This window comes from Oncorhynchus clarkii, chromosome 21 (assembly GCF_045791955.1).
Source record: "Oncorhynchus clarkii lewisi isolate Uvic-CL-2024 chromosome 21, UVic_Ocla_1.0, whole genome shotgun sequence".
Classification (NCBI taxonomy): domain Eukaryota; kingdom Metazoa; phylum Chordata; class Actinopteri; order Salmoniformes; family Salmonidae; genus Oncorhynchus; species Oncorhynchus clarkii.
This window is the reverse complement of record NC_092167.1, coordinates 17,526,174-17,549,385: the sequence shown is the minus strand read 5'-3', so window position 1 is coordinate 17,549,385 and position 23,212 is coordinate 17,526,174. Positions and strand designations below refer to the sequence as shown.

The 23,212-nt window shown below is 44.8% G+C and overlaps 1 protein-coding gene across 2 annotated transcripts; it reads left to right on the top strand.

The window, feature by feature from the left end:
* The first annotated feature begins 3,633 nt into the window (after positions 1-3,633).
* Positions 3,634-12,585, top strand: LOC139379343 (FYVE, RhoGEF and PH domain-containing protein 4-like). Of its 2 annotated transcripts, XM_071122150.1 has the most exons (12): positions 3,634-3,974; positions 7,274-8,121; positions 8,231-8,376; positions 8,627-8,783; positions 8,965-9,103; positions 9,355-9,413; positions 9,635-9,781; positions 10,293-10,477; positions 10,596-10,626; positions 10,731-10,802; positions 11,070-11,195; positions 11,380-12,585. In XM_071122150.1, the coding sequence occupies exons 1-12, from the start codon at positions 3,863-3,865 to the stop codon at positions 11,593-11,595; spliced, it is 2,238 nt and encodes a 745-aa protein (XP_070978251.1). In that variant the 5' UTR covers positions 3,634-3,862; the 3' UTR covers positions 11,596-12,585. The 2 variants fall into 2 exon arrangements, with proteins under 2 accessions (XP_070978251.1, XP_070978252.1); XM_071122151.1 differs by lacking the exon at positions 3,634-3,974 and having other exon boundaries at positions 7,280-8,121; positions 10,731-10,808.
* Positions 12,586-23,212: the final 10,627 nt, after the last annotated feature.

Genomic DNA, 23,212 nt, shown 5'->3' with positions numbered 1-23,212 from the left:
TATTGGTTTCCCACCGCATCTATTGGCCTGTGATTTCTCCCTCTATGTGAGTACAGTGAATGCCATTTTCCTCTTCTGCTCTCTGTTTCAGGCGTCTTTCATAATGTGGAACATTGTCAATCTAAACATCCTTGCCTGTGCTAACGCCATATCCATTTCCAGGCAGACTGTTAATAGTTATCACTGATTGTCAGCCTGTTAGCTTTTGAGCACTTTATATGCATGTGTATATAACACAGGGTATTGGAAAGCTGTATGCTGTGTACAGTGCTATGTTCATACTCTTCGTATATACTGTAAATATCATGTATAAATGACCTGTATTTTGTGTGTCGTCATCTTTTCTGTTTTGAGTGGCCTTGAGCATCTCTCTCATGTGTTCTAGGGAGGAATTCCTTATAATCTCAGTCTCATGAAGTTGCTGTCGTGTGTTCCACTCAGATATGCATAGGCCTACTTTACACAGCCTGCTCAGTTATTGCACAAGCACACGGGTTCATCATAGCATACTGTAAGCGTACATTCCATAGAACAGTACAATATATCAAATACATAAGTTGTTAGGCGTTTGGGAATATTTAAGAATAGGAACATTATTGAAGATTTTTTTTTCACTATATGTACTTGAAAGCGCTGGGGTGATGGGGGGTGATTTTCTTGGTAAGTAGTCTGTATTTTTCCCTTGGATATGATCACCTGTGATGTCCCCTGCTCCCCATCCCTGTCACCTCTCCATCTAATCTGTCAGTCTCTCATAGATCGTCAGAAGTCTGCTGCCACAGTGCCGCCAGTCTCCTCACAGCTAAGGTGGGAGAAGGCCTCCCAAGCCAGCAGGTAAACAGTTTAGACCAGAATTTAGTGCCAGTCTGTTTGTGCTATCATCCCAACTCCTCACTCATTGTCATGCCACAAAGAAACAATGAGTTGGCAAGAGCACTAACAGATCTGGAACCAGGCTAAAACTCTACATGGGACTGAAACGTTGCATATGTTTACAGTATATGTTAATTATTCCATATCACTTAGAGTATAGCCAGGGTACAGCATCAGTATAGCCAGGGTACAGCATCAGAAAATCAACCCTGTGTGTTTTGGGTGTGTGAGTTTTTTATGCCTTTCTTGACCTACCATGAACACTATAAATTATTATATTTTAAATCCTCATTGATACGTCCTTTTGTCTGTGAGTGATTGAGGTAGATGTCTGAGATCTTTGTCAGGTATAGTGTATCTCCTGTTATCTCCTCTTCCTCTTGTCTTCTGGTTGTCTCTGGTCATGCTCCTCCCAGACGTAGCATTGTGTCGGCTATCCGGGAGTACCGAGCTCACTGCCCCCTGAGCAGCTACAGCAGCAACCCCCCACGAGTGCCTCTCCTTTGGCTCGCCCAGCCGCCTTGTTCCCCAGGTCCTCTATAAACCCTGGAACTACTACACCCTGACCTCTAACCCCATCACAGGACTCTGCGGGGCAGAGCCAGAGCAGTGCCTCTCACTGAAGGAAGAGAAGGACGACACTCACAAAGACTTATAACAGACTGTCTGACTTGAGGGTCTGTGGGAGAAAAGAGCGACATGCAGCCATCTTTACTACCGCGCTAGCTATTAGTCATTATTCATCATGTATTTGTCTAGTGTTTTGGGGGTTGTTGAAACATACTTTTATGTTGCGACCAGTGATGATAATTTTGTTGGGTTCAAGAGGTGGACAACTGTTGGGTTTTGCTGAATGTATAGCTAGCTGTACAATCATTAATGGTACATACAGTATGTAGTGAACGCCAAGGCGGCAGAGGACAAAACCATAACTGTGTATTTGAAATGCATGTAAAAAAGGTATTAGCTTTCGCAAACCCAGATTGTTTGAGTCCTTTTCTGCTCTTTTTGGATTGGATTCATTGCTTGTCCCCAACCCTCCCCAAGATCGTAGCTTGTTTTTTATATTCTATGGAATTTCTTTAAAATGCACTTTGCTCACACACACCCTTCTGTGTGTATATATATATAAATGTTTCTATTGCACTTTGAATGTGTTTTACAGGATAAGAGATTTCCAAACATTGTAAAAGCTGACAGTGTTTGTACCGTTATCATCCTTCCTTGGTTCTACAGTATCTATGTTGAAACATCATCCACGTCCCAAATGACACCATATTCCCCAAAGTAGTGCACTACATAGGGAATAGGGTGCCATTTGGAAAGTACTTTTGGTCAACCTGTTTCTCTGAAGGAATCAATCAACCTCCTGATTTACAAGCACAAACTGACCAATGCATTCCAATACTAGTTGTGATCGACTGTTAACCCCCACTGGGTTAAATAATGATGTTGAAAGTAGATCTCTATCCAAGATTGCCTCTTGTTTTCTACATCCTGTGTATGGAAGTAACCATGCTGGATCGGCGTGTAGACAGATTTTGCTATAGAATAGTAGTACTAGTAGCACTGAAGTTGTAGTAATAGTAGAGGTAGTTGGCAGTTTATGCTGTACTGTATTCAACCATGTATGCTAACCTAGAAATACCAATTTGGAGCTTTTCTCAAACCACCACCCAGCAACTTTTAACCATCTATATAACACGTCCAGTCACAGCTCAGAGGCGTGGCAATGGGATGAATTCACACACCTCAACCTGGCTTTAGGCTGAACATTCTATTTCTACAGGATCTCTGACCAGACCTGTGGTTGCTAACTACAGTAATGTTTCAAAAACATTGGGTTTTGTCATCCTTTTGTGTTATTCTGGTGAATGCTGTCCTATCTGCTCCGTTCCCTACATCTATTGCAACTGGAAGCCATGTAACAAACTGCCAGAGACCGCACTAGGCTTCTCAGACATCATATGAAGCAGATGAAGGAGAGGGGAGGAGTTTTGTGTAACCAGCCAGAGACTGTATTAACCCACAGAGCTAAAGCCCTAGGCATTAGTTTGGGAGAGCAAACTGGCTTTGGAGCCCAAGGGCGAGAGTACGGGAAAGGGGATATCTAGTCAGTTTCACAATTGAACGCGTTCAAACGACATTTGTCTCCCGCATCTGTTTAGTGGATGGCACAGTTAGCAGTCACAATGTCTCCTCAATAATGAGGATATCAGGAGTATTCTGTATGTTGTAACACTGTGGTTCGCGCTGTCTATTTTCCCCCACCATATGTATTGCTCCTGTATAAGAAGGTTTCTTTAAACGTATCAGATGGTTCAAAGACCATTGAAGTTGTACATAGGCCAACTGGACATACAGTAAGCTATGGAGAAAATGATGAATGTTACGAGCTACTTTTCCTAGACCTGGAGAGTGTATTGTAGACGGGGCACAAAGATGAAGCACTGAACGTGGTTTGCACAATATCAACACTACTCGACAACTCAATAAAAAACATTAGACATTCAGACAGCAATATATAAATGTATGATATCTTCAAATCATTTTTATTGCATATTAAACCATGTAAATCCTACATTTCAAAATACAATAAATTCCCCCTAATCTTATAGGGGACTGCTAAACATTTGTGTATCTTTTTGTAAAACTTTACCATAAACACCTTTAGGAAAATGGCCTACAGTATTGGGAGTTCCCTCTACAGAAGGCTCTCAGGGGGCGGAGGGTTTATAAAACGGGGGCGGTTTTTGTGCAGTTGTTTAAGATCTATCGGGATTCGATTCCACTGATGGAGATTCATGGCATGTGGAAATCGGTATTGGACTTTGGTACGCTTATTTACGTTTTTGTTGGAGGAGCAGCACGGTAATTACCTGCGTAAAGCCCTCCGGCGTTCGTAGACTACACGCCTCGAATCCGATCATTATTCACGCTCAAGGGAACAATAAGTGGTATAAAAGTTATTATTATAAATCATATTACCATGTTTGACGGTGAACAGAGGGAGAGTGTGAAGACCACTCATCGTGAGACGGAGGAGTTTAGGCGGACGGCGGTGAGGAGAAAGTCGAAGGGAATACCGCGGGAGACTGAAGGTCAGCCTTCTCAAACTGCAGTTGTTTTTGGAAACGTTGTGATATAACTCACTGGACAGATTTCAAATGTATCCTATTATAGCCTAGGACGTCTGTGTTTTTTGCAATGCATGTTATGATGGATTTAACTCATTTTGAGCAGAATAGTGGAGATGGATCCTCTGTGGTTTCTGATCCGAAGTCATATTTTGAGGAAACGGTGAAGATGTCCACAGCCAAGTTATCTTTAGATAGATAGACATTCTGATCAGAGAGTGGCAAACCCTGGTGTGGTGTGTTGACATGGACGAGGTTTACATGTCATTGGGGAGCCCAATCTAATGCTGTAGGAACTGTCTGGTCAACCCTGTACAGTAGTGACGGCCCCAGTGTCTCCTATTTAGTCCCTAGCTGAGGGCTTTCAGTCATGGCCACAATGGAGACACGATATTAGCGCATATTCTTTACAAAATAATCTACTGTGTTATTTTCTAATTGTAAACTACTCGGGCAATGTATTATTCGTGGTTGAATTGCCCTACACTTTTTTTTTAGTGTGACCATCTCAAGTGCATTGAAGTGGGTGAACTCAGCCATGTCTAAGGCAGAAGAGTCAGTAGAGTCAGTAGTTTCACTGGTTATGCTAATCTACCACTGGCATGCCCTGAAAACATAACAGGGTTTTGTTTGTAAACAACGTTCTCTAGGTATTGTGTGTGTGTGCAAATTGTCAGCAGCTGGGCTCAGCTCTTTGGATTACTGAAGTTGAGCTAAACTGAAATCTCCTTTCACCTGCACAAATCTGACTGGATTACCTCTTGTCTATGTAGTTCTGAAGCCATAACATAGTGTCTGTGATGTCTGCCAAGGCGTTGACTGAGCACAGCTGACTGGCATAATATGTTAGTGATTTACTGTCCCTTAGACACGGATGTAGTTTGTTTGTAGAGAACTATTTCTCATCCACGTCTCCTCACTGGACAATAGTCTCACGTTTGTTATTTCCCCCAGTAATAAACTGGAGGCGGTAGGTCCTAGGTTAGAAGGGTTGTAGATTCAACCTAATGTAAGATGCTAACCAAATACTCTGAGTTATTGATGGAGCTGTTTTGTCACCTGATTTCACTCAGGAAACTCATCCCCATACACTTCCTCTGACAAGACAGTCACACGGTGACCACTCAGTCAGAAAGGGACACTCGCTGATAAGCAGTGAGTGACTGTGTTTGCGTGTGTATGAGTCTGAGACCGACGCAGGACTCAATTCAAGAACAGCAAGTGCGTGTGCGAAGCGCTCCTCTGTCCTCTCTGGAACAGTGTATATGAGAAGAGAGGAGACATTTGTCAGCGACAGACAGCACATCTTGTGGATTTAAGTTGTGTGCTTTTTCTTGATCAGAAAACTGCAAAAGCCGATCATTCAGTTGGTTTACTATTTCACGGTGCCATTTAAGCCAGCGAAGTAATATTCGATTTAACTGGCCACTGTATAACAAACACACAGGGTTTGAGTGTGTCTGTGAACACAAACTGTGCCAATACTGCAGAGTCCCTTGTTTATTATGCTAAACTCATGTTGGCAGTTGGCATTTTCCGTTGAATTTTTACCTAGCCTGGGTACCGGCCTATTTGAGTTATCTTGCCACTCCTTATCATGCTAATCAGCATGACACAAGAGTACATGGAGTGGAATGTTAGCCTGACATCCAGAACCTGTTTTGCTAACTTTTGCCCACTTCGAAACAACAAACTGTCACTTTGGCGGTCCTCTCCTCCTCAATAGACACGGACTGCAGTCTGTTGGTTAAGACATGTAGCCTATTATCTCTCCAGCGAAGTAAGAAAGAAAGGCTTAACATGTTGAGGGAAGTGAGAAGGAAAAGCAGTCAGATGACCGGGAGAAACACCATCTCTGCAACACGTGGGGAATTTGATTCCTGGCGTTGGTTATAATATCAGTGCGCTTGGCATTGTTTTTGTCCGGGAATGCAGTTGTTAATCATTCATTTCTCCTGACATCATTGGGGAAAACTCCTGAAAGCATTGGAAACTCGTAGAAAAAGGAATTGAGAGGCACCACATTTGGGGTAGAGAACAGTCTAGTAGTGAGCTACACCCTATGAATACTGTAACAAGGTAACACAGTTCTCCTGCCCAAACACTTTTTTTTACAACGTTTATTCAGTTTTACACACATTTCACTCATTAGTCAACACAATATAATTATCCCGAAAAGAAAGCGGTGGGGGGACAAGTAGCCACTGTGCTAATGTTCCTGTAAACAGCTGAAGAATAGGGGTGGAGAAATGCAACCACTCTCACATTCATAGACCGCGCTATGGATGCAAAGACTGACCAACCACGAGACTAAAACTATATCGTTTTAACCATTTGAGGCTACAGTGTTTGTTTACAAGTACATTGTTCACAAACAACGGGGCTAAACAAGCTTACATTTTTGGTTCCGTCTGGGAAAGACGGTTGAACCAAGCTCATGAGGCATCTATTACAAGTTACATTATTCAAGAATCAATGGGCGCACGTCACCAATCTCAAAACCCCAGAATGGATGTAGCAAACACAGATTTCCCCTCCAACCAATAAGTCACAGGGGTGTCGATTACAGATTTATTTAAATTGAACCTTTTATTTAACTAGGCAAGTCAGTGAAGACTAAATTATTATTTACAATGACGGCCTAAGTACGCCATCAGAGGATGGACTGTTCAAAGTATGTTAACTTCCTCATATCCTTACTGTATGTCATTATGGCAGGTGTCCATTCTCACTCTAACTAGATCTCTCGCTCTCCCTCAGTACTGAGCAGCAGTACATGTGGCTCTGTGTATAGTACTGTAGCTGTGGGAGCACCATTGCCACAATTGGAGAGGAGGTCAATGGAAAGAGCCCTGCTAAGAAATCCCTACTCAAACCACAAAGCACAGTACGGGGACTGAGGGGAGTGTGGTTGGTTTAAAATGCAGTGTTAAAATACCACTACAAATGCCCAGTAGACTCCACTACAAGCTAAATGTAGCCTGGTCCAAAATCTGTTTGTGCTGTTTTGCCAACTTCTATGGTCATTGTCATACCAATAGGATTTGGCAAGACAGCACAAATACACTGAACAAAAATATAAACGCAACTTGCAACAATTTCTAAGATTTTACTGAGTTACAGTTCATATAAAGTAATTAGTCAATTCCCTATTTCAGCTCATGAAACATGGGACTAACGCTTTACATGTTGCGTTTTATATTTTTGTTCTGGAACCAGGCTAGGATAGATCCCTTACTCAGCTTCTCCCTCCCTATCTCCAGTGTCTCCTAAACCTGCCCATCCCCAGAGCCCTGGGAAGAGCCCTGTCACGGGGCCAGAAGGAGCTCTACTCACAGGGAAGGGATCAGGACCCCAAGCTAGGGGGCTAACGGTCCACAGCCCAGGAAAGTGTCATGGGACCAGGCCGAGCCACAGCCAAGTGAAGGGGGTACCACCAGGGACCCAGAGCCCAGGAAAGAGACTAGGTGTCCACAGCCCAGGGAAGCGCTCCAAACTAGGATCTCAGTCCACAGGGAAGGGAGCAGGATCCAGGCTGAACCAGCTGAGAAGCCCTGGGGCCAGGATGAAGAGACATGGTCACATGGCAGGATCACCCTGCAGCCTGCCTGACCTCATTCACCTTGAGGAAAACCAGTCTGTGCTCAGATCAGCTAACAGCAGCCCAACACATACCACCACCTCTATAAGCCTGGACCAGCCTAGGGACCCAGACAGTGGGTCTACCGACAGCTCCCACACAGGACTGGATGCTCACAGACACAGTCCAGACAGGGCAGTAGTAGTGGCTCATAGGGAGGGCAGAGCGAGGGAAATCTCTCCCATAAATATGAATGGTTTGGACCTGATGAGGGACGCTGTACTGGTCGATGGCCATGTAGGAGACGGAGGGAAGGTGGATACAGGGCTCAACGTGGACCTGTCCCCCTCTCACAGAACTGGGACTGAGGAGGCCAAGCTTCAGGAGAGCTCTACAGATGAGAAGAAGATGGAGGGAGGGAGTGAGGAGGTGAGGGTGCAGGACTCCACTGAACAGAAGCTGTATAAGATTGCCAACGAGCTTCTGCTCACAGAGAGGGCCTATGTTGCTCGCCTTCACCTGCTAGACCAGGTCAGTGTGTCACTGTCAACTTCACGGTTTCTGTTCATCCACTGTAGTTATCACCACATGACTTGATCAGTATGTGTTGCTTAGCAGTGTTTTAACACTGTGTATGCAGGTGTTCTGTGCCCGGCTGACTCAGGAGGCCGGTAAAGGCTTGTTCCCTGTAGATGTGGTGAGGACCATCTTCTCCAACATCTCCTCTATCCACACCTTCCACAGCCAGTTCCTACTGCCAGACCTGGAGACGCACATGGGCCAATGGTGAGACAACCCAAATAGATGATGTTGCAATTGAAGTACATGAAGTCATTATTTACAATGGAACTGAAGGACATGATTGGATTGGAGCCTTGTTATTAAATGAAAATACGGTTATATTTTATGTAATTCATCCAGCCTCACAAAGACCGCCGTGGTTTTAACATTCCTACTTTAAATCGCTAGCATCATCTCTATACAGTGATTAAATAATCATTTTTTGACCTTTGATCTCCGACCCTTGACCACACAGGTCTGTGAGCCCTCGTCTGGGTGATGTCATGCAGCAGCATGCTCCCTTCCTCAGGATGTATGCTGAGTACGTGATGAGCTTCAACCATGCCATGGAGCTGCTTAGAGTCTGGACGGAGAGGTCCGCACCATTCAGGAACGTCATACAGGATATACAGGTACAGTGGCTGGGCAGGGACACCGAGTAAATCTCTGTTCACACTTTAACTGAATATCTTTATTCATTCTCTTAATCTTCATATCACCATTCACCCAATGGAAATCAATAGCTGCTGACTTTGCAGTGGTGGAAACATTTAGTCGGTCTTGCCCTGTTGTTGATTTAGAGTTATCTTCCAGAGTCAGGAGGTGTGTGGTAGTCTGACCCTGCAGCACCACATGTTGGAGCCGGTCCAGAGACTACCTCGTTATGAGATGCTGCTGAGAGACTACCTCAAGAGACTGCCTGATGATGACTCGGACCACAGCCATGCAGAGAGTGAGTTGGCACCTGCCTTACTGTAGCATAGACATAGTCCAACATACAGTAGATCCACAAAGGCTGGCCTCACTCTTACTGTAACACAGATCAGGTAGTCCTCATCGCTAGCGAAGACTCACGCAGTGTCATCACAGTTACTACAAGTCTGAGGAACTGTCACAGAAACCATAATAGATTAGGTTTTGTGGTTTTGTTATCCTAAATTTAAAAAAAAAAAATAAGGTGTTGTTCTCTTTGTCTGCCTTCAGAGTCTCTGCAGGTCATCTCCATGGCAGCAACGCACTCCAACAGTGCCATCCGCCAATCAGTACGTGCAGAACTAATATGCTAATCCTCTACTTACTGCAGATAACAATTGTCAGTACAGTATATCTAGAGACCATTTTTCTTTAGGCATAGTGAGTAAAATGTTACTACTGTTAACCACGGTTACCATCCTGTACTTCGTTATTTTGCAATCGGTTGGAACAGAAGTTTGTGATCTGCTTTGTTGTCTAACATCCTCCGCTCTGCTGTGTTGTCCTCTAGGAGAATCTGAAGAAGCTGCTGGAGATCTACGAGATGTTGGGGGGTGAGGAGGAGGACGTGATGAACCCCTCCAATGAGTTCATCCGGGAGGGACGTATCCTGATGCTGGCTGCCAGGCACTCCGCCATGGAGCGACACCTCTTCCTGGTTAGACCAGCTCACAATATTTGAACCTTTATTTTACCAGGAAGTCCCATTGAGGTCAGACCATCTCTTTCCCAATGGAGACCTTATGGCGTTTAGGAGGACGCAACATTACATAATGTTGCTCTAGAAATGTATAGTGTATAGTGTAACAGACATGATTTTTTGCTATGTATAATTTGAAATCAAATCATCTCTATTTTGTCAGAATCTTGCACTTCACTGACTAGGAACCACTGAACATCCATCCATTTAACCCACACATGTCAAACTCATTCCACGGAGGGCGGGGTTTCGCTCCACCCTTGTGCTTGATGAATTAAGGTCACCAATTAGTAAGGAACTCCCTCACCTGGTTGTCTAGGTCTTAATTGAAAGGAGAAAAAAAACAGACATTCTGCCCTCCGTGGAATGAGATCGACACTCCTGCATTAACGGGTCATTCAGGAGACTCTTGTGGCGCATACTTAAAATCCTTATGTCTTTCTTGCCTCTCCCTCTGCTGTCCATCCAGTTAAACAACATGCTGCTGTGCTGCACTCCTCGGTTCAGCCTGGGGGGGCAGCGCTTCACCGTGCGGACACGGATTGACGTGGAGGGCATGACGGTGCAGCGCACCACCAACGAACACCACCCCCACACCTTCCAGGTATCTGGCAAGGAGAGGACCCTGGAGAGGACCCTGGACCTACAGGCCAGGTGAGGGGATTGTAGGGGGGGGGGGGGGGGGCGGATCACAATAATATAACTCACCTGAAGGTCTTGGATGGATGTATATATTTTGTATCAATGTTAACATGTGGCGTTGTCTTTCTAGCTCTGAACAAGACGAAGAGGACTGGATAAAGGTAACAGTGCTTTGTCATATTTTGAAAACCCGTTTAAATTACCAATGGCACATAATGAGTATATAGGGAGAGTACACATGGTCTAACGTGCCTTGTACTTTCAGGCTTTTCAGGACACCATTGATGTTTTCCGGCAGAAGAATGAGACTTTTAAGTCAGCTTCTAAAGAAGTAGAGGTATCTGTAAGGATCCCTTATTTTTGTGCAAAACAGAGACCAATACAATATTTTCTTCCATTATTTTGTGTGTGTTTCTCCATCTGTACAGTATGCTTGCTGTATTCATATAGAGGGATAAATCACAGGCAAATGGGTGTGGAGGGGAACTGATCATTTAGCAAAAGGAAAGGAGAAACGACTCATTTGAGATCCTCTTGCATGTATGGGTGGAAAAACAAGTTGGCGAGACAAACTGATTTTTTTTTTGTGTGTGGGTGTGTACAGACGGAGGAGCTGGGTCGGCGTGCCCCTCGATGGATCTGGGACAATGAGGTGACCATGTGTATGAAGTGTAGCGAACCCTTCAACGCCCTCACCCGATGGAAACACCACTGCAGAGCCTGTGGCTGTGTGAGTTAACACACACACACGGGTACATAGACATGCACACATAGATGCACACATTCACTTTACCTAAGGCTGGGCTAAGGTTATGATTAGTTGAAATGGCATTCATGTTCCGTTTACTTCCATTCTTTCTAACATAACCAGACCGATATGACCATGACGTCCTGTGTCTCCACCTGTTTGTCAGGTGGTGTGTTGGAGGTGTTCAGACAACAAAGTAACTCTGGAGTACGATGGCAACAAGGTGAACAAGGTGTGTCTAGACTGCCACTCCGCCCTGACCCTCCGGGCCAACAGAGGGGAGAGGGGAGAGGGCAAGGAGGGGGGGCATTCTAGAGCTTCCACACCCCACCTCCCCATTTCCATCCCTACCCTTTCCCCAGGATCTGAAGGCCTTGTCTAGGGTCCCCTTGCAGGGGACAGGTGACGGCGGTTGTCAATGAAAATGGGATGGTGGTTAATGGGATGACAACGCCATGGTTGGCAACGGCAAGGGGACTTTCATCAATGGCAACGGAAGTGTCACTGATAATGGTTACGGGAGTGTCTCCAATAGAAACGGGATGGCTGTCAATGACAGTGAGGAGGCTCGCTTGAACAGCCTCAGTGTTCACACACTATCCCCAAGTGTCTGTACTTGTGTTCAGTGTTATGGCCTTAATGAGATGGTGAGCTCCAACAGTATTGGGACAGTGACAATGTTAAAGTGCAGACGGGGGGACACGTTTAGAAATTACAGCACTTTTTGTACATAGTCCCCCCCCATTTTAGGGGACCAAAAGTATTGGGACAAATTCACTTATGAGTATTAAAGTAGTGCAAAGTATTTGGTCCCATATTCCTAGCACACAATGATGACATCAAGCTTGTGACCCTACAACCTTGTTGGATGCATTTGCTGTTTGTTTTGGTTGTTTCCGTTTATTTTGTTCCCAATAGAAATGTATGGTACATAACGTATTGTGTAGTTTTGGGGTTACTTGTATTGTAAATAAGCATATAATATATGTTTCTAAATACTTCTACATCAATGTGAATGCCAATACAGATAAGTGAATTTGTCCCAATACTTTTGGTCCCCTAAAATGGGGAGGACTATATACAAAAGGTGCTGTAATTTCTAAATGTTGGATGAAAATTCCCTCATTAAAGCTGACAGTCTACACTTTAATCCCATAGTCATTGTATCATTTGAAATCCAAAGTACAGAGCCAAAATGTCACTGTACTTTTGGAGCTCTGTATACCGTAATGAGATGTATTTTGTATAAAAACTCGATGTAAGAGTAGTCTGGCTATTCCCTATCTGGATCAGAAAATCAAGTAACCTTATAGTTTGTATTTGAAATTATTTACCTTTTGAAAAAATAAAGTTAAACTTGTTTAAAAGTGAAGCAAGGTGTTTATTGGACTAGAAAATAAAAGTTTGACACATCAGTTAAGTTTCTTATGTTAGCAGTATGTGTTATTAAAAAGATTCTCCTATACTTTTTTTGCCAGTAGTTCTGAAAGTAGCACTCATGACCCAACAATGGTCCATCACATGTGCAGGTACAGTTGAAATCGGAAGTTTACATACACTGAGGTTGGAGTCATTAACTTGTTTTTCAACCACTCCACAAATTTCTTGTTAGCAAACTATAGTTTTGGCAAGTCGGTTAGAACATCTAATTTGTGCATGGCACAAGTCATTTTTTTCAACAATTGTTTATAGACAGATTATTTCACCTATATTTCACTGTATCACAATTCCAGTGGGTCAGAGGTTTACATACACTAAGTTTACTGTGCCTTTAAACAGCTTGGAAAATTCCAGAACATGGATTTAGAAGCTTCCGATAGGCTAATTGACATCATTTGAGTCAATTGGAGGTGTGGATGTATTTCAAGGCCTACCTTTAAACTCAGTACCTCTTTGCTTGACATCATGATAAAATCTAAAGAAATCAGCCAGGACCTCAGGATAAAAATGGTAGCCCTCCACAAGTCTGGTTCATCCTTGGGAGCAATTTCCAAATGCCTGAAGGTACCACGTTCATCTGTACAAACAATAGTACGCAAGCATTAACACCATTGGACCATACTGCTCAGGAAGGAGACACGGTCTGGTTCCTAGAGATGAACATTTTCGTGGCAGAATCAGAATCCTTTAGGTAATATTTATAAATGTTTTATTAATTTTTATAGTATGCTTATGTGGGAAAAATTACTGGGGCCCAGAGTGGGGTAAAAGGTTCTTTGTGTAATGTTCCTAAGATCTGTTATTCGTCATGTTTTGATGGGTGTGTCTTGGCTATAAATGATACTAAGGACTGTTTTGTAAGCACTCTCAGAGAATTCATTTATGGACACAGGAAAATAACCTCACAATCAACGTCAACAAAACTAAGGAGATGATTGTGGACTTCAGGAAACAGCAGAGGGAACACCCCCCTATCCACATCGATGGAACAGTAGTGGAGAGGGTAGCAAGTTTTAAGTTCCTCGGCATACACATCACAGACAAACTGAATTGGTCCACTCACACAGACAGCATCGTGAAGAAGGCGCAGCAGCGCCTCTTCAACCTCAGGAGGCTGAAGAAATTCAGCTTGTCACCAAAAGCACTCAGAAACTTCTACAGATGCACAATCGAGAGCATCCTGGCGGGCTGTATCACCGCCTGGTACGGCAACTGCACCGCCCTCAACCGTAAGGCTCTCCAGAGGGTAGTGAGGTCTGCACAACGCATCACCGGGGGCAAACTACCTGCCCTCCAGGACACCTACACCACCCGATGTCACAGGAAGGCCATAAAGATCATCAAGGACATCAACCACCCGAGCCACTGCCTGTTCACCCCGCTATCATCCAGAAGGCGAGGTCAGTACAGGTGCATCAAAGCTGGGACCGAGAGACTGAAAAACAGCTTCTATCTCAAGGCCATCAGACTGTTAAACAGCCACCACTAACACTGTGTGGCTGCTGCCAACACACTGACACTGACTCAACTCCAGCCACTTTAATAATGGGAATTGATGGGAAATGATGTAAATATATCACTAGCCACTTTAAACAATGCTACCTTATATAATGTTACTTACCCTACATTATTCATCTCATATGCATACGTATATACTGTACTCTATATCATCGACTGTATCCTTATGTAATACATGTATCACTAGCCACTTTAAACTATGCCACTTTGTTTACATACTCATCTCATTTGTACATACTGTACTCGATACCATCTACTGTATCTTGCCTATGCTGCTCTGTACCATCACTCATTCATATATCCTTATGTACATATTCTTTATCCCCTTACACTGTGCACAAGACAGTAGTTTTGGAATTGTTAGTTAGATTACTTGTTATTACTGCATTGTCGGAACTAGAAGCACAAGCATTTCGCTACACTCGCATTAACATCTGCTAACCATGTGTATGTGACAAATAAAATGTGATTTTGATTTGAATTGATCTGAGAGTCACAGGGCTATGGTGAAGCTCATATAATTAAAGATGGACTTTATGATAACTCTGACTTGTGTGTGGTTTGCGCTCTCATGATTTGGTAATACAGGACATTTCCAAGACAACATACTTTGGTATGAAAAGTGCAAATCATCCCAGAACAACAGCAAAGGACATTGTGAAGATACTGGAGGAAACAGGTACAAAAGTATCTATTTCCACAGTAAAAACGAGTCCTATATTGACATAACCTGAAAGGCCGCTCAACAAGGAAGAAGCCACTGCTCCAAAACCGCCATAAAAAATCCAGACTACAGTTTGTAACTGCACATGGGGACAAAGATCATACTTTTTGGAGAAATTTCTTCTGGTCGGATGAAACAAAAACAGAACTGTTTGGCCATAATGACCATCGTTATGTTTGGAGGAAAACGGGGGAGGCTTGCAAGCTGAAGAACACCATCCCAACCGTGAAGCACGGGAGTGGCAGCAATCATGTTGTGGGGGTTCTTTGCTGCAGGAGGGACTGGTGCATTTCACAAAATAGATGGCATCATGAGAAAAATGGGAGGTTTAAAAATGATTTCACCAAAGTACAGGAGCATCTCTTTAAGTAAATATATTCCTATGGAAAGGTTCTACACATTTTATGGAGATGGAGACCTTCCACTATATACTCTACATGACCAAACGAATGTGGATACCTGCTTGTCAAACATCTCATTCCAAATCATGGGTGTTATTATGGAGTAGGTCCCTCCCCTTTGCTGCTATAACAGCCTCTCCAGTCTTCTGTGAAGGCTTTCCACTAGATGTTGGACCATTGCTGCGGGGACTTGCTTTCATTCAGCCACTAGAGCATTAGTGAGGTCAGGCACTGATGTTGGGTGATAATGCTTGGCTCACAGTCCTTGTTCAAATATATCCCAAAGGTGTTCAATGGGGTTGAGGTCAGGGCTCTGTGCAGGCCAGTCAAGTTCTTCCACACAGATCTTGACAAAACATTTCTGTATAGACCTTACTTTATGCACAGGTGCATTGTCATGCTAAAAACAGGAAAGGTCCTTCCCCAAACTGTTGCCAGAAAGTTGGAAGCCCAAAATCGTCTAGAATGTCATTGTATGCTGTAGTGTTAAGATTTCCCTTCACTGGAACTAAGGGGTCTAGCCCGAATGATGGAAAAACAGACCCAGACCATTATTCCTCCTCCACCAAACTTTACAGTTGGCACTATGCATTTGTGCCGGTAGCTTTTTCCTGGAATCCACCAAACACAGATTTGTCTATCGGACTGCCAGATGGTGAAGCGTGATTCATCAGACCAGAGAACACATTTCTATTGCTCCAGAGTCCAATGGCAGCAAGCTTTACACCACTCCAGCCGACGCTTGGCATTGCACAGGGTGATCTTAGGCTTGTGTGCGGCTGCTCGGCCATGGAAACCCATTTCATGAAGCTCCCAACTACCTCAGAGAACAACATCGATCTATATGCTGACTCGGTGAGTGAGTTTATAAGGAAGTGCATTGGCCTCCCGGGTGGCGCAGTGGTTAAGGGCGCTGTACTGCAGCGCCAGCTGTGCCATCAGAGTCCCTGGGTTCGCGCCCAGGCTCTGTCGTAACCGGCCGCGACCGGGAGGTCCGTGGGGCGACGCACAATTGGCCTAGCGTCGCCCGGGTTAGGGAGGGCTTGGTCGGTAGGGGTGTCCTTGTCTCATCGCGCACCAGCGACTCCTGTGGCGGGCTGGGCGCAGTGTACGCTAACCAAGGTGGCCAGGTGCACGGTGTTTCCTACGGTGCATTGGTGCGGCTGGCTTCCGGGTTGGATGTGCGCTGTGTTAAGAAGCAGTACGGCTTGGTTGGGTTGTGTATCGGAGGACGCATGATTTTCAACCTTCGTCTCTCCCGAGCCCGTACGGGAGTTGTAGCGATGAGACAAGATAGTAGCTACTACAACAATTGGATACCACGAAATTGGGGAGAAAAAGGGGTTAAAATTAAAATTAAAAAAGGAAGTGCATTGGAGATGTTGTACCCACTGTGACTATTAAAACCTACCCTAACCAGAAATCGTGGATGGATGGCGGCGTTCACACAAAACTGAAAGCACGAACCACCGCATTTAACCATGGAAAGAGGTCTTGGAATATGGCTTAATATAAACAGTGTAGCTATACCTCCGCAAGGCAATCAAACAAGCAAAATGACAGTACAGGGACAAAGTGGAGTCGCAATTCAATGGCTGAGACACGAAATCACGGAATACAAAAAGAAAACCAGCCATGTCATGGACACCAATGTCATGCTTCCAGACAAACTTAACACCTTCTTTACCCGCTTTGAGGATAATACAGTGCCAACGTCACGGCCCGCTAACAAGGACAGCATCCCCCCTTCTCTGTGGCCGACGTGAGTAAAACATTTAAACGTGTTAACCCTCGCAGGGCAGCTGGCCCAGACGGCATCCCTAGCCGCGTCCTCAGAGCATGCGCAGACCAGCTGGTTGGTGTGTTTACGGACATATTCAATGGCTCCCTATCCCAGTCTGCTGTCCCCACATGCTTCCAACTGAGATGGCCGCCATTGTTCCTGTACCCAAGAGGCAAAGATAACTGAACAAAATTACTACCTCCCCGTAGCACTCACTCCTGTCATCATGAAGTGCTTTGAGAGACTAGTCAAGGAATATCACCTCCATCTTACCGGCCACTCTAGACCCACTTCAGTTTGCATTCCACCCCAACAGTTCCACAAACAATGCAATCATCATCAGACTGCACACTGCCCTATCCCATATGGACAAGAGGAATACCTATGTAAGAATTATGTTCATTGACTACAGCTCAACATTCAACACCATAGTACCCTCCAAGCTAATCATCAAGCTGGAGGACCTGAGTCTCAACCCCGCCCTGTGCAATTGGGTCCTGGACTTTCTGATGGGCCGCCCTCATGGTGAGGGTAGGAAACATCTCCACTTCGCTGGCTCAACACTGGAGCCCCACAAGGGTGCATGCTCAGCCCCCTCCTGTATTCCCTGTTCACCCATGACTGTGTGGCCATGCATGCCTCCAACTCAATCATCAAATTTCAGACAACAGTAGTAGGCTTGATGACCAACAAAAACAAGACAGCCCTACAGGGAGGAGGTGAGGGCACTCGGAGTGTGGTGTCAGGAAAACAACCTCTCACTCAACATCAACAAAACAAAGTAGATGATTGTGGAAACAGCAGAGGGAGCAGACCCCTATCCACACATCTCCACAGCAGTGGAGAAGGTGGAAAGTTTTAAGTTCCTCGGCGTACACATCACAGACAAACAGCGCCTCTTCAACCTCAGGAGGCACCCCCAAAACCCTGACAAACCTTTACAGATGCACAATCGAGAGGATCCTGTCGGGCTGTATCACAGCCTGGTATGGCAACTGTACTGCCCTCAACCGCAAGGCTCTCCAGAGGGTGGTGCGGTCTGCACAACGTATCACCGGGGGGCAAACTACCTGCCCTCCATGACACCTACATGACCCGATGTCACGGGAAGGCCAAAAAGATCGTCAAGGACATCAACCACCCGAGCCACTGCCTGTTCACACTGCTACCAGAACTTCCGGCGCCGACAGAGATGGCTGCCTCGCTTCGCGTTCCTAGGAAACTATGCAGTTTTTTGTTTTTTTACGTGTTATTTCTTACATTAGTACCCCAGGTCATCTTAGGTTTCATTACATACAGTCGAGAAGAACTACTGAATATAAGATCAGCGTCAACTCACCATCAGTACGACCAAGAATATGTTTTTCGCGACGCGGATCCTGTGTTCTGCCTTACAAACAGGACAACAGAGTGGATCCCATGCAGCGACCCAAAAAAACGACTCAGAAAAAGAGGGAAACGAGGCGGTCTTCTGGTCAGACTTCGGAGACGGGCACACCGTGCACCACTCCCTAGCATTCTTCTTGCCAATGTCCAGTCTCTTGACAACAAGGTTGATGAAATCCGAGCAAGGGTAGCATTCCAGAGGGACATCAGAGACTGTAACGTTCTTTGCTTCACGGAAACATGGCTCACTGGAGAGACGCTATCCGAGGCGGTGCAGCCAACAGGTTTCTCCACGCATCGCACAGACAGAAACAAACATCTTTCTGGTAAGAAGAGGGGCGGGGGCGTATGCCTTATGGCTAACGAGACATGGTGTGATGAAAGAAACATACAGGAACTCAAATCCTTCTGTTCACCTGATTTAGAATTCCTCACAATCAAATGTAGACCGCATTATCTACCAAGAGAATTCTCTTCGATTATAATCACAGCCGTATATATCCCCCCCCCCCCCCCCCCCCCAAGCAGACACATCGATGGCTCTGAACTAACTTTGTTTAACTTTGCAAACTGGAAACCATTTATCCGGAGGCTGCATTCATTGAGGCTGGGGATTTTAACAAGGCTAATCTGAAAACAAGACTCCCTAAATTTTATCAGCATATCGATTGCGCAACCATGGGTGGAAAGGCCTTGGATCATTGTTACTCTAACTTCCGCGACGCATATAAGGCCCTGCCCCGCCCCCCTTTCGGAAAAGCTGACCACGACTCCATTTTGTTGATCCCTGCCTACAGACAGAAACTAAAACAAGAGGCTCCCACGCTGAGGTCTGTCCAACGCTGGTCCGACCAAGCTGACTCCACACTCCAAGACTGCTTCCATCACGTGGACTGGGATATGTTTCGTATTGCGTCAGATAACAATATTGACGAATACGCTGATTCGGTGTGCGAGTTCATTAGAACGTGCGTTGAAGATGTCGTTCCCATAGCAACGATTAAAACATTCCCTAACCAGAAACCGTGGATTGATGGCAGCATTCGCGTGAAACTGAAAGCGCGAACCACTGCTTTTAATCAGGGCAAGGTGTCTGGTAACATGACCGAATACAAACAGTGCAGCTATTCCCTCCGCAAGGCTATCAAACAAGCTAAGCGTCAGTACAGAGACAAAGTAGAATCTCAATTTAACGGCTCAGACACAAGAGGCATGTGGCAGGGTCTACAGTCAATCACGGACTACAGGAAGAAATCCAGCCCAGTCACGGACCAGGATGTCCTGCTCCCAGGAAGACTAAATAACTTTTTTGCCCGCTTTGAGGACAATACAGTGCCACTGACACGGCCTGCAACGAAAACATGCGGTCTCTCCTTCACTGCAGCCGAGGTGAGTAAGACATTTAAACGTGTTAACCCTCGCAAGGCTGCAGGCCCAGACGACATCCCCAGCCGCGCCCTCAGAGCATGCGCAGACCAGCTGGCTGGTGTGTTCTACGGACATATTCAATCAATCCCTATACCAGTCTGCTGTTCCCACATGCTTCAAGAGGGCCACCATTGTTCCTGTTCCCAAGAAAGCTAAGGTAACTGAGCTAAACGACTACCGCCCCGTAGCACTCACTTCCGTCATCATGAAGTGCTTTGAGAGACTAGTCAAGGACCATATCACCTCCACCCTACCTGACACCCTAGACCCACTCCAATTTGCTTACCGCCCAAATAGGTCCACAGACGATGCAATCTCAACCACACTGCACACTGCCCTAACCCATCTGGACAAGAGGAATACCTATGTGAGAATGCTGTTCATCGACTACAGCTCGGCATTCAACACCATAGTACCCTCCAAGCTCGTCATCAAGCTCGAGACCCTGGGTCTCGACCCCGCCCTGTGCAACTGGGTACTGGACTTCCTGACGGGCCGCCCCCAGGTGGTGAGGGTAGGCAACAACATCTCCTCCCCGCTGATCCTCAACACTGGGGCCCCACAAGGGTGCGTTCTGAGCCCTCTCCTGTACTCCCTGTTCACCCACGACTGCGTGGCCACGCACGCCTCCAACTCAATCATCAAGTTTGCGGACGACACAACAGTGGTAGGCTTGATTACCAACAACGACGAGACGGCCTACAGGGAGGAGGTGAGGGCCCTCGGAGTGTGGTGTCAGGAAAATAACCTCACACTCAACGTCAACAAAACTAAGGAGATGATTGTGGACTTCAGGAAACAGCAGAGGGAACACCCCCCTATCCACATCGATGGAACAGTAGTGGAGAGGGTAGCAAGTTTTAAGTTCCTCGGCATACACATCACAGACAAACTGAATTGGTCCACTCACACAGACAGCATCGTGAAGAAGGCGCAGCAGCGCCTCTTCAACCTCAGGAGGCTGAAGAAATTTGGCTTGTCACCAAAAGCACTCACAAACTTCTACAGATGCACAATCGAGAGCATCCTGGCGGGCTACATCACCTACACCACCCGATGTTACAGGAAGGCCATAAAGATCATCAAGGACATCAACCACCCGAGCCACTGCCTGTTCACCCCGCTATCATCCAGAAGGCGAGGTCAGTACAGGTGCATCAAAGCTGGGACCGAGAGACTGAAAAACAGCTTCTATCTCAAGGCCATCAGACTGTTAAACAGCCACCACTAACATTGAGTGGCTGCTGCCAACACACTGACATTGACACTGACTCAACTCCAGCCACTTTAATAATGGGAATTGATGGGAAATGATGTAAATATATCACTAGCCACTTTAAACAATGCTACCTTATATAATGTTACTTACCCTACATTATTCATCTCATATGCATACGTATATACTGTACTCTATATCATCGACTGTATCCTTATGTAATACATGTATCACTAGCCACTTTAAACTATGCCACTTTGTTTACATACTCATCTCATTTGTACATACTGTACTCGATACCATCTACTGTATCTTGCCTATGCTGCTCTGTACCATCACTCATTCATATATCCTTATGTACATATTCTTTATCCCCTTACACTGTGCACAAGACAGTAGTTTTGGAATTGTTAGTTAGATTACTTGTTATTACTGCATTGTCGGAACTAGAAGCACAAGCATTTCGCTACACTCGCATTAACATCTGCTAACCATGTGTATGTGACAAATAAAATTGTATTTGATTTGATTTGATAAGGCGAGGTCAGTACAGGTGCATCAAAACTGGGACTATGAGAGACTAAAAACAGCTTCTATCTCAAGGCCATCAGACTGTTAAACAGCCATCACTAACTCAGAGAGGCTCCTGCCTACATGGAGACCCAATCACTTGCCACTTTAATAAATTGATCACTAGTTACTTTAAACAGTGGAACTTTAAATAATGCCACTTTAATAATGTTTACATATCTTACATTACTCATATCATATGTATATACTGTATTTTATACCATCTATTGCACCATGCCTATGCCGCTCGGCCATTGTTCATCCATATATTTGTATGTACATATTCTCATTCACCCCTTTAGATTTGTGTATCAGGTAGTTGTTGGGGAATTGTTAGATTACTTGTTAGATATTAATGCATTGTCGGAACTAGAAGCACAGACATTTCGCTACACTCTCATTAACATCTGCTAACCATGTGTGCAATAACAATAACATTTCATTTGATTTGTTGAAAGTCACTGGCCTCTTCAGTAAGGCTATTCTACTGTCAATGTTTGTCTATGGAGATTGCTTGGCTGCGTCCTCGATTTGATACACCTGTCAGCAACGGGTGTGGCTGAAATAGCCGAATCCACCTATTTGAAGGGGTGTCCACATACTTTGTGTATAGTGTAACAGGTTCAGTTCTCTCACACCTTTTCCCTGCGTCAGCTTAAAATGATTTTTAGTTCAGCATGTTATATTTTTCTCCTGGTACGTCACAACCACGTTACATTTCTCCTACCTTGCCTAACTACATTTTGTAGTTGTGTGTGTTTGAGGGGTGTTTTTCTGGGGCATGGGTTTAGGGAGAGTGGGGGGGGGGGGGGGTTCATTGAGTGCCAAGAGATTGAAGCTACAGACACAACCCACAAGCACTAGCAGTCAGATAACCACCACCCCTGACATCTGGGATGAGCTGAAGCAGCTGAGAAACATGGTGCAAAAGCAGGGAACCATCGTGGTGAAGATGAGGAACATGGAAGCCAGACTGGATAGGAAGAATGCAGGTACAGAGCATTTGAAAAGTATTCAGACCCCTTGACTTTTTACACATTTTGTTATGTTACAACCTTATTTTAAGTGATTCCCCCCCCCCCCATCAATCTACAAACAATAACCCATAATGACACAGCAAAAACAGGTTTTTAGAATAAAAAAAATCAATGTCTGTTTGTTGAATGTTTAACCTGTTAGGTATTTTAATGTCTACTTGCTAAATGTTTGTCTATTACAGTCTTTCATTGTAAATTGTAAAGTGTTATGTCTGTAGTGTATGTTTTGTTGTGTTTATGGACCACAGGAAGATGAACTGTTGTCATGAGGAACCAAATAAAGATACAGATCTGACTGGGGACAGACGTCAGTTTAATGTCTAGTTGTGATTTTCATTTGGTTGAGTTGTCAAGTAATGTGAATTTATCGTGAAATCAACCAAAAAAAATCACCATGTCATTGGATTTAGGTGAAAATTTGGTTGAAAAAAAGACAACATTTCCTTACGTAGATATTTTTTTTCAAATACAATGTTTTTCACGTTAATTCAACGTC

Coding starts and splice junctions, on each gene's coding strand:
- LOC139379343 (XM_071122150.1), top strand. CDS start 3,863: ATGTTTGACGGTGAACAGAGGGAGAGTGTGAAGACCACTCATCGTGAG. Junction 10,478..10,595: donor ACCCTGGACCTACAGGCCAG/GTGAGGGGATTG, acceptor TTGTCTTTCTAG/CTCTGAACAAGACGAAGAGG. Junction 11,196..11,379: donor ACTGCAGAGCCTGTGGCTGT/GTGAGTTAACAC, acceptor CCTGTTTGTCAG/GTGGTGTGTTGGAGGTGTTC.